The sequence below is a fragment of the Lathyrus oleraceus genome, chromosome 2 (assembly GCF_024323335.1).
Source record: "Lathyrus oleraceus cultivar Zhongwan6 chromosome 2, CAAS_Psat_ZW6_1.0, whole genome shotgun sequence".
Taxonomy (NCBI): domain Eukaryota; kingdom Viridiplantae; phylum Streptophyta; class Magnoliopsida; order Fabales; family Fabaceae; genus Lathyrus; species Lathyrus oleraceus.
The window spans coordinates 247,321,488-247,338,886 of record NC_066580.1 but is presented as its reverse complement, the minus strand read 5'-3'; the positions used below and the strand labels follow the sequence as shown (position 1 = coordinate 247,338,886).

The following is a 17,399-nucleotide window of genomic DNA, read 5'->3' as shown; positions in this document are numbered from 1 at the left end:
ATGTGGATCTAGTTGTCAATGTTAGGACTTAGTCCAACATCTTGATACATGTATATGAGTTAAGTTAATAAGAATAGGACGTAAGTCTGGTGTTTATGTGATATAATGGGGTACTATGAGTGATTGTGTTAATACCTGAGGATTTATAAGAACAGATGTTGGTTTTGTTTTGGTTTAGAAGAACTGATGTTTAGCCTAATTGGCGGCGTTAGTAGGTTCACAATAATCGGTGTTAGCCTTAAATGGATGTGTTTCATATTGATATTTTTATGTTCACAAGAATCAGTGTTAGCCTTAATAGGCGGTGTTTATATTGATTTATTTAGATTCGTAAGAACCAGTATTAGCCTTAACTGGCGGTGTTTAATATTGGTGTTGGAGGTTCAAGTATGTATTTGCATTTAATTGAATAATCATGCATCATGTATTTCAGAGCTATGTTAGGACTTCAATCTGGCGTTAGGACTTTAGTCCGATGTTAAGACTTCGGTTTGGTGTTATAGGTCTTCAGTCCGACATTTTTAGCATTTCTATAAAAATAACTCTGAATCTGATGATGGTACCACATGCGTGGGAGTAGAGGAGATGAGTATTGCATATTTAACATGTATGTGTTGTCATACCCCAAAATTTGTCATACCCCAAAATTTGTCATACCTCTTTCATTTTTCATCTGACTTATTGCTTTGTTCACTTTCAAGCATGCTTCTCTTGATCATCCATTTAGGGATCATTCACATTCGTTGCATCTATATTATATGTGACATTTTAGATAAAAGGTTCCTTTGTTTCATGTGCATCAGCATGGCATGCATTCCATTTTATCGTACAGTATATCACTCATTTCATTATATTATTCAGAGGTTCAAATGTTGACTTTGTTAATTTTTATTGTCATCTCATTTGTATTGATTTGATTTAAATTTCTTATTTTTCTTGCTTTATGGTTTAAAATTGACGTCTTATAACTTGATTTTATTCTAAACTCTTTAATGAAAATTGGAGTAAAAATAAGAATAAGATACAAATTAAAACAAAATAAAATAAATTGCATTTCTATTAGTATTATATCAAAAAGTCAAAGCTTTATTTTTTAATCCATGACTAATTTATTTTTAGTCTAATTATTTAGTTGTTAAGCTAATTTGTTTTGATTTTTATTCATATCATAAGTCAGATACATAAAATCATATTTTAATTCCAATTTCCTTCTTAAAATTCAACTTCACATACATTTACATTTGCATTTGTATCCCAATTGAAATTTAATTCACATTTGCAATTATATTACATTTCAAGTAAACCAAGTGAAATTCATTTTCATTTTAAACAAACACAAAATTTACATTTATTTCTAACTATTTTAACTATCCATAACTTCCTTAATCCATCCAAACTAACACAATTCAATCCTAGCCACTATTAAAACCATCATCACAAGGATCACTACAATAGCTTTGAATCATCTTCCATAACTAATTTTCCCTCCATTTTTTTTCTATCTAAACTTCATTATTCTCACCATGAAAAGGCTAATCACACATTACAAACTCAAAAAAAATCCACAACTTCACATCCTCCAAAACCAAAATTCTTTCAATCTTCGTTCTTCCATAATCTCAATTCACCAAATTTTATCATATCCCAATTTCATCATCTTCACCACTTCATCCTTCATTCTAAAATTTCTTCAACCTCCATAATCACAAAGTCACAAATTCTTCACCATTATTCAACCAACCTTCAACCTTGAACAATTCATGAGCTCACCAATCTTCCTCTCCATTCTTGAACCGTAACCTCAATCTATCATCAATCTTCAAGCATCTTTATCAATTATTTTCCATCATCACCATCACCTTCACAAATTCAAAACAACAACAACATAAAAAATTCAGCACCTCGCAACATCAAATACACAACAAAAAATCATAATCTAAATAGCAAGAAAGCAAGAAGCAAAAAAAGGAAGAAGATTGGTTGAAGCATATCATCGAGCATGTGGTGAGCAAGTTACAAAACAGTGATTACGGTAACAATTCTCCTCCAATTCACCAACTGAATTGAGCCAAATCATCAATAACAGGTAGCGGTCATAAATAAATTAAACGGAATCGAAAAGAAGCAAAAAGATTGATGAATCATTTTACTGAGCACCTTACGAGCAAGAGCAAGAACGGGTTCCATATTTTTCTCCAATTTTAACCATTCTGCTACCACAGCTTCTAAACAAGCACCATGCTCGCATTGGAGGGCGGAAAATGAGCGGTCGTGTTTTTACAAGACTTCTCAGTAGGTTGGCATCAGAAGGCCATGATTTATCTATACCATCGAGTCTTAAAGATTACTGGGCTAGACATGGAACAAATCGCTACAGTACAATCAACTAGCTTCTGAGATTCATTTGTTTCAAATTACGCATTCCGTTTTAGACCGCCAATCACCAGCCGTAATTGAAACCACGCCTTGGTGAGCATGATATGCTTGAATTTAACGCATGCAGATGAGTTTTCATTACAAGACTATTCTCCTTGCTTAATTCTGGCTAGAGTCTAATTTTATTCTTTTAGTGATGGCTGTAAAGTATGTATGCACATGTGACTTCTTGGTGGCATATCCCCTTAAACTATCTCCAGTCTCTTCCCACATGCATTTATTTTGTATTACTGCTACTTTTTCTTTCTTTTTCTATCATACATGTTTATATTATTATTAATATGGTATATTAATTTTACTTAATTCATTATAATAATAACACAGGTTATATCTTGATTGGAAATTGGATTATGTTTTAGAACCAATAATCGTATGTAGTACTCCGTATAAAAATTATTTTTAGGATCTAATTTTTGTTTAACTCACGTAGAGTTAATAGTGTTTGTAATAAAAATAGAATATTAATTCTTTTGATTAATTAGGATTATGTTTGATTTATGACTTTAATTTTGATTATATTCTTTTATTTATGACTTGGTTAACTTGTGAATTAAAATGTGTGTTGGATAATGCTTAGATAGTATGGATAATGTTTTTCATCCTTGCTTGGTCAATTCATTAATTTATTAAACATGAACCCTTATGAGTGTAGCTTTGGTTAATCCTTTTGGTTACCAGGCTAGATTTTGAATCTATTGGTTAATTTCAGATGGAATTATATGTTTTTAATACTCTTTTGGTGTTATAAAGGCTAACTTGCAATTGTTTTGATATTTCATCTAATACTTTGCAATATTCTTTCTTTCCTTTGCATTATAATAAAATTAAGATTCTTTTTGCAAATAAATCAAAAATATTTTAAAAAATACAATGCGAATTATGCGTCATGAGCCTTAAGAAATGGAGAAGGAATAAGAGAGTATATTTCTATATTTATTCTGAATATCTTTGGAATTCAAATCAAGACAATTTTCATAATTAAAGGAAGAAAAAGGATGAGGATGTAAGCTATCTTTCCATGAATGTTCAGACACTGTTGTAGAGCTCCTTATCTAAATATTCGCCTTCAGACTAAAAAACAATCATAACATATCAAATTCAAATTTCCGCCTTAGGGCATTCAAAAACTTTCATAAAAGACATGTTACTTTCCTTAATTAAAACCAATCGCAAGTAACATTTAGATAATAACAATCATCCGCGCAAAATAATCAAAATGGTTTTTGTTGAGTACAACATATATATAAGGGTGCTAATACCTTCCTATTACATAATCGACTCCTGAATCTGAATTTAGTTGCGATGACCATCTTCTTTTTCTTTTTAATGTTTTATCGATATTCTCCCTTTCCTTTATAATAAATAAAGTTTGATGGCGACTCTATATTTTTCGTAGCGCGACACGTGTTATGTGACATTGCGTGAATTGAAATTGTTTGTGAATACCGTGTTAATATATAAAATGTTTTCCTCCCTGTTATTATACAGTTTATTTTATAAAATGTATTTTTCACCCCTGTGCTTTCATGTTCATGTATATGTATCTCTGTACAGATGATTCTCAAGTTAATACTGAAGAGTGACTGTTGCGGGTTGTTTACAGGAGATGATGTATATGTTCACTTCCATTACCTATTTTTATGTTTCACCGAATCATAAGTCGGCCATTAGTAATTTTTAGAATAAATAGCTCTAACATTGTAACATCGGAATTAGACATAATTGTTATGTTCTTTATTTCGTTTTAAACTGAATAATTGTGTCCTAATATTATGTTTTGGATTCAAATTTTCTATCATATTCCATAATTATTTTATAAATTAAGAAAACAAAATTACCATGGATTTTAGAGTATTGTAGGACATATGCATACAGCAATATTACATGATTATATAGGGTGTCACATCCTATAATGACATCAGACGCTATCGGAAGACTATCTAGACCAACTAATTATTAGGTACTTGAGACTAGGATGACCACCGAGGACATGTCGGCGGTCTATCAACGCATTGTAAAGATGGGAAGATTAGGTATAGAGGCACGACTTTTATAGAAAGACAGACTGCAGTTGACCTTTGTAGAAGGCATGATTGTCGAGGCATGAAATGTCTTGTATTATATACATAGGATTGGTTATATTTTTTTTGTATTATCAGAGTAATTTATATATTATTTTGTATTATCAGAATAACTAATTTATATACAATTAATGTATGTGTTTTTTTTCTAATTTGTGACCTAAAATATATTAACCTAAAAAATATCAAATTTAATGAATAAAAACACCATATCCTAATACACTTAAATACTATACAAAGACATATCTCCCGACTATTTTTTATTTAAATGAGGTGAACTAAAAAAATACAGACTAATATAATTTTAAATGCGTTAAGAAATGTATCTCCAAATATATAAAAAACATTTTAAAACCTTAAAGATGAAAAAAGTATTTTCTAGAAAGAGCATTCCCTAAACAAATAGAGCATTGGACCCTCTGATCCACGGCCGTAGGGCCGGGCCTCGTAGATGCTAAAGTCAAACAAGTGGCTCCCTTTATTGTACCATGATGGTATCCTGATCTGAATATATCCAAGGGAGGTGGTCAATTTCCGGATGAGCTGGCAGTCTTATATATTTAATATGTAATCAAACTCAAAACGGCAAAGAAACAATCATCAACTTTACTACGCGTTATTTTTATTATTTCTATTGTACAACAACAAAACAAAAAACAAAAAATATTCTACTAGCCGGCTTTGACTGCTGCTAGTCAAGCACTGTTGGATTCACAAGTGCAGGACACCGCCTTTTTCAGGCTCAACGTGTGAGTTAACCAAGTACCAACAAAACAATAAAATTTGGAAGAAAAAAAGGATTACTACTATATCACCAAAAATTGGGGGTTAACAGATGCAGAGACAACAAAAGGCGTCCCATCAACTGAAATATTCACACAAGATAAAATAGAACAGGAAAGGTAAACTTTATATTATTGCCCAAAGTTAGACATCGTTTGCACTACAAACAGAGGTAAAAACTATCCCTAAAGTCAAAGCCATAGTCGGTTATTCCACTAAGTTACACTTTCCTGTCCAAAAACTTGTGCACGCCAACATCCTTGCTTCAAAGGGATGCAAGAACCCAAATAAAACGAGGCACCGATGCCACAAAATACCCACACAAAAAAGGGGGACAAAAGACTATCTCCTGAGTTAGGAAGAAAACAGTTGAAGAAACCCCGGAAAAAAAGGATGGAATGGATGAAACAAAGATTTATGGGTTAAATAAAATAAATAAATATACTCTGTTTCTGCTAAATGGGATGATGAGGTCATCTACACATAACCATGTTGGTTAAAGATGGGACGACAGAGGAACTGAAAATGGAAGGATCTCCTTGGTACTTGTAGTCGTCATGGTCAACTTTCAATGAAGCTGGAATCACAAAACTATCTGAATCATCAGACTCCAGAAACGATGGGGACAATTTCCTCTGTCTATCACAGTATTTTTGATTCAGAGGATAGGTACGACCTTGATTCCTTTTACGGGATGACTTCCACCTTAACTGAGATAACAAAACATCCTTCAAAAGATCTGGAACAACCTCGGGCTTTCTAATAAGTTTATCCTTTTCAGAAGAACCTAAGTAAATATCAGTATGCTTAGATTGTATTCCAGCCCCTATAGGTGCTGCGTTTGATTTTTTTATATAAGATTTGCATAAATCTTGTTTTGTTTTCAAGCTTGATAATGTTGATAATGATAAGTTAGAAGTAACAATATCTGGCCTTCCTCTTAATTTCACCCACCCATTCCCCGTCCAATCTCGAGAATGCCGTAAGTTACAAGGACCAAAAACTGAGACTGTCTTTTCACCTGCAAAAGACATTAACTTGGGAATTAATACAACACCTAAAATATCATGAACCACAAAAACTGCTAACAAGTTTACATTTGTAACTAAGATGCAAAAAAATAAACAAAAAGGCCGTACCTGGGAAATAAACGTTATATTTGGCATGATATCGGGCATCAAACTCTTTTTGAATCACAATGCCTTCCCACCATCCATCATGCCACCAGGCATCAACAATGTAACCAACATCAGCCACAAATGAATTTCCTCGTTTGTTCGACTGTGGTCGGATCCTGGTCCTCTCAGGTAGTCGGAGACCCAGATCATCAGGTACCACAATTCTAGAAGCTAAAATCCATTCCTTCAATAAAATAATAATAAATGTTAGTCTAGTCAGTATTTCAATACTTATGAAAAGGGTAAAAGATATTTTAACACACCTCAAGCTTCTTAGCTTCATCCTCAGCATCCTGGAGGTCGTAATATTGCACCTTCACTTTATCTTTGCTCTTCTTGACAACTGAAGCTCTAAACCAACATCCTCTAATTCCACTGTCTTGAGAGAGGACCTCAACTTCGGAACCTACGGCTAAATAATGTGAAGCAGGTTCATTTGCCTCTTTGATGGTGGCCATCTTGGTGGACCCGGCAAGTTTTAAGGAATTGTTTCCACTGCTGGTTTTGGCATCAATCTTACAATTACTCAAATTTTCCGATTCAAGGGCAACTAACTCAACCGCATCTGTTCCATCAACTTTTGTGCAAAGGGCAACTAACTCAACCGCATCTGTTCCGTCAACTTTTGTGAAACGCTGTCTCTTCATAGGTCTGATCCCAGAAGAGGACTGGAGATTTTCTTCAAGTTCTGGGCCATCTTCTGATTGCCCTGAACTCCCATTAGACTTTGAGTCAGAGTTGACACACACATGCCTCAGTATTTCCTGTCTCCAATAACCCTTAATTTGAGTTATATCAAAGGGTTTGACATCATCATTATCAAACTTCTTGCTGCACACAAATGGTTCTGGACAGGGGTGACGAACTTTATTCCAATAACTTGCGAAGTGCTGGGGACTGAGGACGGAAGTCAAACCATCTATGCATTCAATACTCAGATCTTGAAGAAAAAGAGAAAACAAAACTTCTCTGTCACTAAAACTGTGAGGTAAAACAATACCAACCTCATCAATTCTATGAAACCAGCGAACTACAACCATCTTGTTGCCTCTGGAATCCTCGTACAGGTCTTCCAAGTAGGCAACCAGACGTTTGTTCTCTTCTGCTAAAACAAAGACAAAATCATTCGCCTGAAAGCAATTTGAAACGGCAGCAGAGAGAAACAAATTTATAAGTCAGATTACAAAACATATGTGGTGAACACAAAGAGATAAAAATGAAAATATTTAATTCATATGCACATGCAAAGATTCATTCCAAAATTTTGACCTTCATCATATCTAGCCTAAAAGTCATAGAACCAATGGAAATTACTCTTAAAAATATCTAGCCTAAAATGCATAAAAATTACTCTTAAAAAAGAAAAGATGAAGGCTAGATATGATGACTCACAAATATCTGAAAACCGTTGCGCTTAAATGACTGATAGTGATTTCTTCTTTTCCTACATGTCCACGGTAACCCTACCCATGAGAATTCTTGTGTACAATTGCGTAGCTTCTGGGTGCAATTATCCTGAAAAGAAAACAACAGAATAATGCAATAAGTAATATGATTTGATTCAAATCAAATTAGAGATTCATGAAAGCAGGGTAACAGATTCAAAAGAACAGGCAAAGGGAGTAAACATAAAAACAACGAATCCATCAATACCTTCAAGGTTCCAATCCCATGTTCATAACCAAACTTCCCAACAACCATAGTCGCTTCCCTGGAAGAAGAATCTGAAAATTTCAGGTAAACAGAACAGACTTAATTTCAATTCAATTAGAGAGAAAGATTAATAGGAACACCCAGAAAACAAAACAAAACAAAAATCAATAATAAACAAACAAGGAAAAAAATAATCAGAGATACAAATCCAAAACCCTTAACATGCAAGAGATCCAGAAAATAAATCAAATAGAATAGAAAAATATATATATATGAACAAAGAGAAAATAAATAATGAACAAACAGAAAATAAATAATTAATTAAGAAGATGAATAAGGCTATGAACAGAACATGCCTGAAACTATTGAATCCAACCAATCAAGAACGTGTCTACGCGATTTGAGTTTTAAAAAAGGACCCAGAGAAGAGTCTCTTATGGCATAGTGATAAGACATATACCTGGGACTCTTCTCTTTACCTATAAGAGCGAGATCCGAACCACCACCTTCCTTTTTCAGAAAATACCGAACCTCCCTCCTACCCTTATCCATCGACACCACTACCTCTTCCCAGCTTACGTAACGTTCTTCACACGACGACGTTTCAGCCGATGAAGAAAATCTCTCCTTCAAAGCCATAATTCAAAAAACTGTTAGAAAACGACGAAATACTCTGTGCGTTTATCGCAGACGTTATTGTAGTCTGAAATCTGAAAGATATATATACAGAAGAAAGAACATGAATGGGGAAGAGAGAGAGAGAGAGAGAGAGAAAGAGAGAGAGAGGGGGGGAGGGGATTTGAATTGTGATTTAAAAAGGGTCTAGGGTTTCGAGATCTGAGAATCAGGAATGATTATCAAACGGTTGAGATTGGTCTTGCTATGATGGTATGTTAGGAAAGTCGTAGGAAGTTACGCGGCAACTTTAAATTACGGCTGTATCCCTGCCAATAAGATGGATTTACGGTTCTATTCTTTTTGTTTTAATTATTTTGATTTTACTTTCGATGATTTGAAAAATATAAATCAAATGTAATTTTGCAGGTGAAGAAATGAAAGAATAGAAGAATCATTCTTTCTTGTCGCCAACTCTCAACAATTACATATAGAATCTATTTTATTTTTTTTATACAAAGACACATCCTCTAACCCGATTACAAACTATTTTCGAAATATTTATTTCTTTATGCAATATAAATAAATTTTTATTATATGAATTCTTTAAAATAAAATAGAATGGAATAGAATAAGCTGATATTCAATTTTTTATCATCGAATTTGGATAGAGAGAAAAAGTATGTTATCACCATTATGAGTTATTCAAATAATTTTTAAAAAAATCATTATTTTCTATTATTCTAAAACTCATTCTGCGTCATTTATTTTAATATATTAAATAGAATTTAAATATGAGATTATCTATAATTTTTTGGATAAGTTCATAGTCATTTTCTAAATATAATTTTTACTATTTTGCATTTGGAATAAAAAAATCAATATTAAATGTATTTATGCAAATATTGTACGTGGATAATAATTGTATTCAAATTATACATATTAATTATACTATCAAGTATTTTAATAGGTATACAAGTTTCAAATCATTTAAAAAATATAAATCAGGAAAGTAAATTATTATTTACATAATAATCAATATATACACTTAACTACCGACACAAATAAAATAAATTTAAAAATATAATAGAAGAGAAAATAGTATTTATAAGGGGAATTTTTACAAAAATAAAAAGTCAATTTAATCCATAAACTATCACTTTCTTACTACTTTATTTATCTAACTATTTAATCATCTTCTCCTTCAACTAACTCGTGAAAGATAAAATTAGTTTTAAAACATTTAATTTTTTTTATAATTTAAAAAATAAATTGATAAGAATTTAATGATAATATATTATCGGTATAAAAAAAGTATTACACATATATTTAATTAAAATATTTTAAAATATCAAATCATATAAATAATTTTAAATTTATATACCGACTTAACATGATATATGGTTGTTAGTGAATGACAATGTAAAAATAATTTATATCGTGCATTATCCTTTTTCTTAAATGATGATAATTGATGATGGTTTAAGAATATACTCATTTGTATTTGATTGTATAATAGGTGAGTAACATATTTTTAATTTACTTGTCAAAATAACATATCTTTTTAATTATGTTTGTAAATAATTTTTAAATTTTATTATCATATTTTTAAAATAAAAACAACAAAATCAATTTTTTTAAGAAAGAAATCTAAAATTTACAACTATGTAATAAGTGAGATGAATTTATAATAAAATAAAATATTTAATTACGAAACACGGAAGATTATAAAAAAAATTAATTTGTTGAATTAATTTCATCCCAATATATTTGATAAATTATTTTATTATTTACAATGTAAAAAAAGATATAACTATTCTTAACTAATCATAGCATTAGTTTTCTCTTGTTAAAAAAATATTATTTTATTTTTTTAATCGATAAAAATAATTTATTAAAGTTCCAATTGGGATTGTTTTTGTATTTTATGTTTTGAATTTTTTTTAAATTAAATTAGATTTTATTTTGAGCTTTAAAATTTAAAAAAAAAAAACAAAGTCAGTTTTCAATTTTGAGTTATGAAATTTTTTGAAAAATTAAAACTCATTTTAAACATAAAATTAAATATTTATTATAAACATACCTTAATTCAAATCATTCATATCATCTTTTAAAAAAATGGGATGAGATGTCAAATATCTTTTTTGAATTAATAAGTGATTTTAGATTCAAATTCATCTTCAAAGATGCAATAGTGTTAAATCTCTTGAATACGAGTTTTGTTGTTTCTTTATTTCTTTTTTAATGGTCACTTTTATAAACCAACATATAATGATATCAATTAATTGTACTTTAGAATTCTAGATTTAAAAGCAAAACTCAGATATCAATACATTAGAATTTAACTCAATAAAATTATTTATAACAATAAGCAATTCTCTTGATTTTGTGTTTAAAACATATATTTGATTTTTTAAAATTGTATAAAAAAGTATAAATTATTCTACAAATGTTGATTTAGTGAAGAAAATATAGAGATGATTATTATGTTAAACAAATTCATTAAGTAGTCAAGTAATATGTATATGTATATCTCATTTGAATTCAAAGACATGGATTTCGATTGTTTCAACCCATCCTATAATTTTCAAATTAAATTTATCTCTTTTGTCATGTATCCATGTAATAGGATCCGTGTTTCTAATAAAAGTAACTCTACGTTATTTTCACAATTTGTTTTGTTTTTCATAAGTTTAACCGATCGTTTTCTATATAAATTGTCATTTTATTTATTTCTTCTTTTCATGGTCATTTTTTAAAACAACATGTAATGATATCAAAAAATTATATTTTAGAATTATAGATTTAAAAAAAACTCAAATATCAATATATTACAATTTAAGTCAATAAAATTAATCATAAAAAATCAGCATATTCTCTTGTTTTAGTGTTTAAAACATATATTTGAGTTTATAAAAATGTAAAAAAAAAAGAGTATAAATCATTCTACCAATGTTTATTTGGTGTAATAAATGTAGATAAGGCTTCTAGGTTAAACAAATATATTAAGTAGCTGAGTAATATGTATATCTGTATGTCATTTTAATTCAAAACCATGCATTTGGAGTGTTTCAACCCATCCAATAATGTTCAAAGCAAACTTATATCTTTTTACATGTATCCATCTAAAAGGTTTCATGTTTATAATAAACCTAGCTCTATGTTATTTTCACAATTTGTTTTGTTTTTCATAAGTTGAAAAGATCTTTTTCCATATAAATTATCGTTTTCTTTATTTCTTTTTTAATGGTCACTTTTATAAACCAACATATAATGATATCAATTAATTATACTTTAGAATTCTAGATTTAAAATAAAAACTCAGATATCAATACATTAGAATTTGTGTCAGTAAAATTAATCATAACAAGCAGCATATTCTTTTGTTTTAGGGTTTATAACATATATTTGATTTTTTTAAAATGTATAAAAAAAGTATAACTAATTCTACCAATGTTGATTTAGTGGAGAAAATATAGAGATGATTATTATGTTAAACAAATTCATTAAGTAGTCAAGTAATATGTATATGTATATCTCATTTTAATTCAAAGACATGCATTTCGAGTGTTTCAACCCATCCTATAATTTTCAAAGTAAATTTATCTCTTTTGTCATGTATCCATGTAATAGGATCCGTGTTTCTAGTAAATGTAACTCTTCGTTATTTTCACAATTTGTTTTGTTTTTCATAAGTTTAACCAATTTTTTTCTATATAAACTGTCATTTTCTTTATTTCTTTTTTTCACGGTCATCTTTTTAAAACAACATCTAATGATATCAAAAAATTATATTTTAGAATTATAGATTTAAAAAAACCCATATATCAATATATTACAATTTAAGTCAATAAAATTAATCATAAAAAATCAGCATATTCTCTTGTTTTAGTGTTTAAAACATATATTTGAGTTTATAAAATTTCAAAAAAAGAGTATAAATCATTCTACCAATGTTGATTTGGTGTAATAAATGTAGATAAGGCTTCTAGGTTAAACAAATATATTAAGTAGCTGAGTAATATGTATATCTGTATGTCGTTTTAATTCAAAACCATGCATTTCGAGTGTTTCAACCAATCCTATAATGTTCAAAGCAAACTTATATATTTTTACATGTATCCATCTAAAAGGTTTCATGTTTATAATAAACCTAGCTCTACGTTATTTTCACAATTTGTTTTGTTTTTCATAAGTTGAAAAGATCTTTTTCAATATAAATTATCGTTTTCTTTATTTATTTTTTAATGGTCACTTTTATAAACCAACATATAATGATATCAATTAAATATACTTTAGAATTCTAGATTTAAAAGAAAAACTCAGATATCAATACAATAGAATTTGTGTCAATAAAATTAATCATAACAAGCAGCATATTCTCTTGTTTTAGGGTTTAAAACATATATTTGATTTTTTAAAAATGTATAAAAAAAGTATAACTAATTCTACCAATGTTGATTTGGTGTAGTAAACCTAGAGAAGGCTATATGTTAAACAAATACATTAAGTAGCTAAGTAATATGTATATGTATATGTCATTTTAATTCAAAACCATCCATTTGGAGTGTTTAAACCCATCCTATAATGTTCAAAGAAAACTTATCTCTTTTGCCATGTACACATCTAAAAGGTTTCGTGTTTATAATAAAAGTAGTTCTACATTATTTTCACAATTTGTTTTGTTTTCCATAAGTTTAACCGATTTTTTTCAATATAAACTGTCATTTTCTTTATCTCTTTTTATCACGGGAATTTTTTTAAAACAATATATAATGATATCAATTAATTATATTTTAGAATTTTAGATTTAAAAAAACTCATATATCAATATATTACAATTTAAGTCAATAAAATTAATCATAAAAAATCAGCATATTCTCTTGTTTTAGTGTTTAAAACATATATTTGAGTTTATAAAAATGTAAAAAAAAAGTGTATAAATCATTCTACCAATGTTTATTTGGTGTAATAAATGTAGATAAGGCTTCTAGGTTAAACAAATATATTAAGTAGCTGAGTAATATGTATATCTGTATGTCATTTTAATTCAAAACCATGCACTTGGAGTGTTTTAACGCATCCAATAATGTTCAAAGCAAACTTATATCTTTTTACATGTATCCATCTAAAAGATTTCATGTTTCGAATAAACATAGCTCTACGTTATTTTCACAATTTGTTTTGTTTTTCATAAATTGAAAAGATCTTTTTCTATATAAATTATCATTTTCTTTATTTCTTTTTTAATGGTCACTTTTATAAACCAACATATAATGATATCAATTAATTGTACTTTAGAATTCTAGATTTAAACGCAAAACTCAGATATCAATACATTAGAATTTAACTCAATAAAATTATTTATAACAATAAGCAATTCTCTTGTTTTTGTGTTTAAAACATATATTTGATTTTTTAAAATTGTATAAAAAAGTATAAATTATTCTACAAATGTTGATTTAGTGAAGAAAATATAGAGATGATTATTATGTTAAACAAATTCATTAAGTAGTCAAGTAATATGTATATGTATATCTCATTTGAATTCAAAGACATGGATTTCGAGTGTTTCAACCCATCCTATAATTTTCAAATTAAATTTATCTCTTTTGTCATGTATCCATGTAATAGGATCCGTGTTTCTAATAAAAGTAACTCTACGTTATTTTCACAATTTGTTTTGTTTTTCATAAGTTTAACCGATCGTTTTCTATATAAATTGTCATTTTATTTATTTCTTCTTTTCATGGTCATTTTTTAAAACAACATGTAATGATATCAAAAAATTATATTTTAGAATTATAGATTTAAAAAAAACTCAAATATCAATATATTACAATTTAAGTCAATAAAATTAATCATAAAAAATCAGCATATTCTCTTGTTTTAGTGTTTAAAACATATATTTGAGTTTATAAAAATGTAAAAAAAAAGAGTATAAATCATTCTACCAATGTTTATTTGGTGTAATAAATGTAGATAAGGCTTCTAGGTTAAACAAATATATTAAGTAGCTGAGTAATATGTATATCTGTATGTCATTTTAATTCAAAACCATGCATTTGGAGTGTTTCAACCCATCCAATAATGTTCAAAGCAAACTTATATCTTTTTACATGTATCCATCTAAAAGGTTTCATGTTTATAATAAACCTAGCTCTATGTTATTTTCACAATTTGTTTTGTTTTTCATAAGTTGAAAAGATCTTTTTCCATATAAATTATCGTTTTCTTTATTTCTTTTTTAATGGTCACTTTTATAAACCAACATATAATGATATCAATTAATTATACTTTAGAATTCTAGATTTAAAATAAAAACTCAGATATCAATACATTAGAATTTGTGTCAGTAAAATTAATCATAACAAGCAGCATATTCTTTTGTTTTAGGGTTTATAACATATATTTGATTTTTTAAAAATGTATAAAAAAAGTATAACTAATTCTACCAATGTTGATTTAGTGAAGAAAATATAGAGATGATTATTATGTTAAACAAATTCATTAAGTAGTCAAGTAATATGTATATGTATATCTCATTTTAATTCAAAGACATGCATTTCGAGTGTTTCAACCCATCCTATAATTTTCAAAGTAAATTTATCTCTTTTGTCATGTATCCATGTAATAGGATCCGTGTTTCTAATAAAAGTAACTCTTCGTTATTTTCACAATTTGTTTTGTTTTTCATAAGTTTAACCAATTTTTTCTATATAAACTGTCATTTTCTTTATTTCTTTTTTTCACGGTCATCTTTTTAAAACAACATCTAATAATATCAAAAAATTATTTTTTAGAATTATAGATTTAAAAAAAACTCAGATATCAATATGTTACAATTTAAGTCAATAAAATTAATCATAAAAAATCAGCATATTCTCTTGTTTTAGTGTTTAAAACATATATTTGAGTTTATAAAAATGTAAAAAAAAAGTGTATAAATCATTCTACCAATGTTTATTTGGTGTAATAAATGTAGATAAGGCTTCTAGGTTAAACAAATATATTAAGTAGCTGAGTAATATGTATATCTGTATGTCATTTTAATTCAAAACCATGCACTTGGAGTGTTTTAACGCATCCAATAATGTTCAAAGCAAACTTATATCTTTTTACATGTATCCATCTAAAAGATTTCATGTTTCGAATAAACATAGCTCTACGTTATTTTCACAATTTGTTTTGTTTTTCATAAATTGAAAAGATCTTTTTCTATATAAATTATCATTTTCTTTATTTCTTTTTTAATGGTCACTTTTATAAACCAACATATAATGATATCAATTAATTGTACTTTAGAATTCTAGATTTAAACGCAAAACTCAGATATCAATACATTAGAATTTAACTCAATAAAATTATTTATAACAATAAGCAATTCTCTTGTTTTTGTGTTTAAAACATATATTTGATTTTTTAAAATTGTATAAAAAAGTATAAATTATTCTACAAATGTTGATTTAGTGAAGAAAATATAGAGATGATTATTATGTTAAACAAATTCATTAAGTAGTCAAGTAATATGTATATGTATATCTCATTTGAATTCAAAGACATGGATTTCGAGTGTTTCAACCCATCCTATAATTTTCAAATTAAATTTATCTCTTTTGTCATGTATCCATGTAATAGGATCCGTGTTTCTAATAAAAGTAACTCTACGTTATTTTCACAATTTGTTTTGTTTTTCATAAGTTTAACCGATCGTTTTCTATATAAATTGTCATTTTATTTATTTCTTCTTTTCATGGTCATTTTTTAAAACAACATGTAATGATATCAAAAAATTATATTTTAGAATTATAGATTTAAAAAAAACTCAAATATCAATATATTACAATTTAAGTCAATAAAATTAATCATAAAAAATCAGCATATTCTCTTGTTTTAGTGTTTAAAACATATATTTGAGTTTATAAAAATGTAAAAAAAAAGAGTATAAATCATTCTACCAATGTTTATTTGGTGTAATAAATGTAGATAAGGCTTCTAGGTTAAACAAATATATTAAGTAGCTGAGTAATATGTATATCTGTATGTCATTTTAATTCAAAACCATGCATTTGGAGTGTTTCAACCCATCCAATAATGTTCAAAGCAAACTTATATCTTTTTACATGTATCCATCTAAAAGGTTTCATGTTTATAATAAACCTAGCTCTATGTTATTTTCACAATTTGTTTTGTTTTTCATAAGTTGAAAAGATCTTTTTCCATATAAATTATCGTTTTCTTTATTTCTTTTTTAATGGTCACTTTTATAAACCAACATATAATGATATCAATTAATTATACTTTAGAATTCTAGATTTAAAATAAAAACTCAGATATCAATACATTAGAATTTGTGTCAGTAAAATTAATCATAACAAGCAGCATATTCTTTTGTTTTAGGGTTTATAACATATATTTGATTTTTTAAAAATGTATAAAAAAAGTATAACTAATTCTACCAATGTTGATTTAGTGAAGAAAATATAGAGATGATTATTATGTTAAACAAATTCATTAAGTAGTCAAGTAATATGTATATGTATATCTCATTTTAATTCAAAGACATGCATTTCGAGTGTTTCAACCCATCCTATAATTTTCAAAGTAAATTTATCTCTTTTGTCATGTATCCATGTAATAGGATCCGTGTTTC

The 17,399-nt window shown here is 27.9% G+C and overlaps 1 protein-coding gene and 1 long non-coding RNA gene across 3 annotated transcripts; both read right to left on the bottom strand.

Moving 5' to 3' along the window:
* Positions 1-1,299: 1,299 nt before the first annotated feature.
* On the bottom strand, positions 1,300-2,690 carry LOC127119041 (uncharacterized). Its single transcript, XR_007802564.1, has 2 exons — positions 2,158-2,690; positions 1,300-1,859 (listed from the first exon to the last, which is right to left on the bottom strand). It is a non-coding gene; the product is annotated as an uncharacterized LOC127119041 (long non-coding RNA).
* Positions 2,691-5,406: 2,716 nt separating this feature from the next.
* Positions 5,407-8,956, bottom strand: LOC127119040 (uncharacterized). Of its 2 annotated transcripts, none has more exons than XM_051049257.1 (6): positions 8,488-8,956; positions 8,132-8,202; positions 7,871-7,993; positions 6,742-7,608; positions 6,440-6,662; positions 5,407-6,321 (listed from the first exon to the last, which is right to left on the bottom strand). In XM_051049257.1, the coding sequence occupies exons 1-6, from the start codon at positions 8,768-8,770 to the stop codon at positions 5,774-5,776; spliced, it is 2,115 nt and encodes a 704-aa protein (XP_050905214.1). In that variant the 5' UTR covers positions 8,771-8,956; the 3' UTR covers positions 5,407-5,773. The 2 variants fall into 2 exon arrangements, with proteins under 2 accessions (XP_050905214.1, XP_050905215.1); XM_051049258.1 differs by having other exon boundaries at positions 8,132-8,189; positions 8,488-8,695.
* Positions 8,957-17,399: the final 8,443 nt, after the last annotated feature.

Coding starts and splice junctions, on each gene's coding strand:
- LOC127119040 (XM_051049257.1), bottom strand. CDS start 8,770: ATGGCTTTGAAGGAGAGATTTTCTTCATCGGCTGAAACGTCGTCGTGT. Junction 8,203..8,487: donor GTTGGATTCAATAGTTTCAG/GCATGTTCTGTT, acceptor TGAAATTTTCAG/ATTCTTCTTCCAGGGAAGCG. Junction 7,994..8,131: donor ATGGGATTGGAACCTTGAAG/GTATTGATGGAT, acceptor TTTTCTTTTCAG/GATAATTGCACCCAGAAGCT.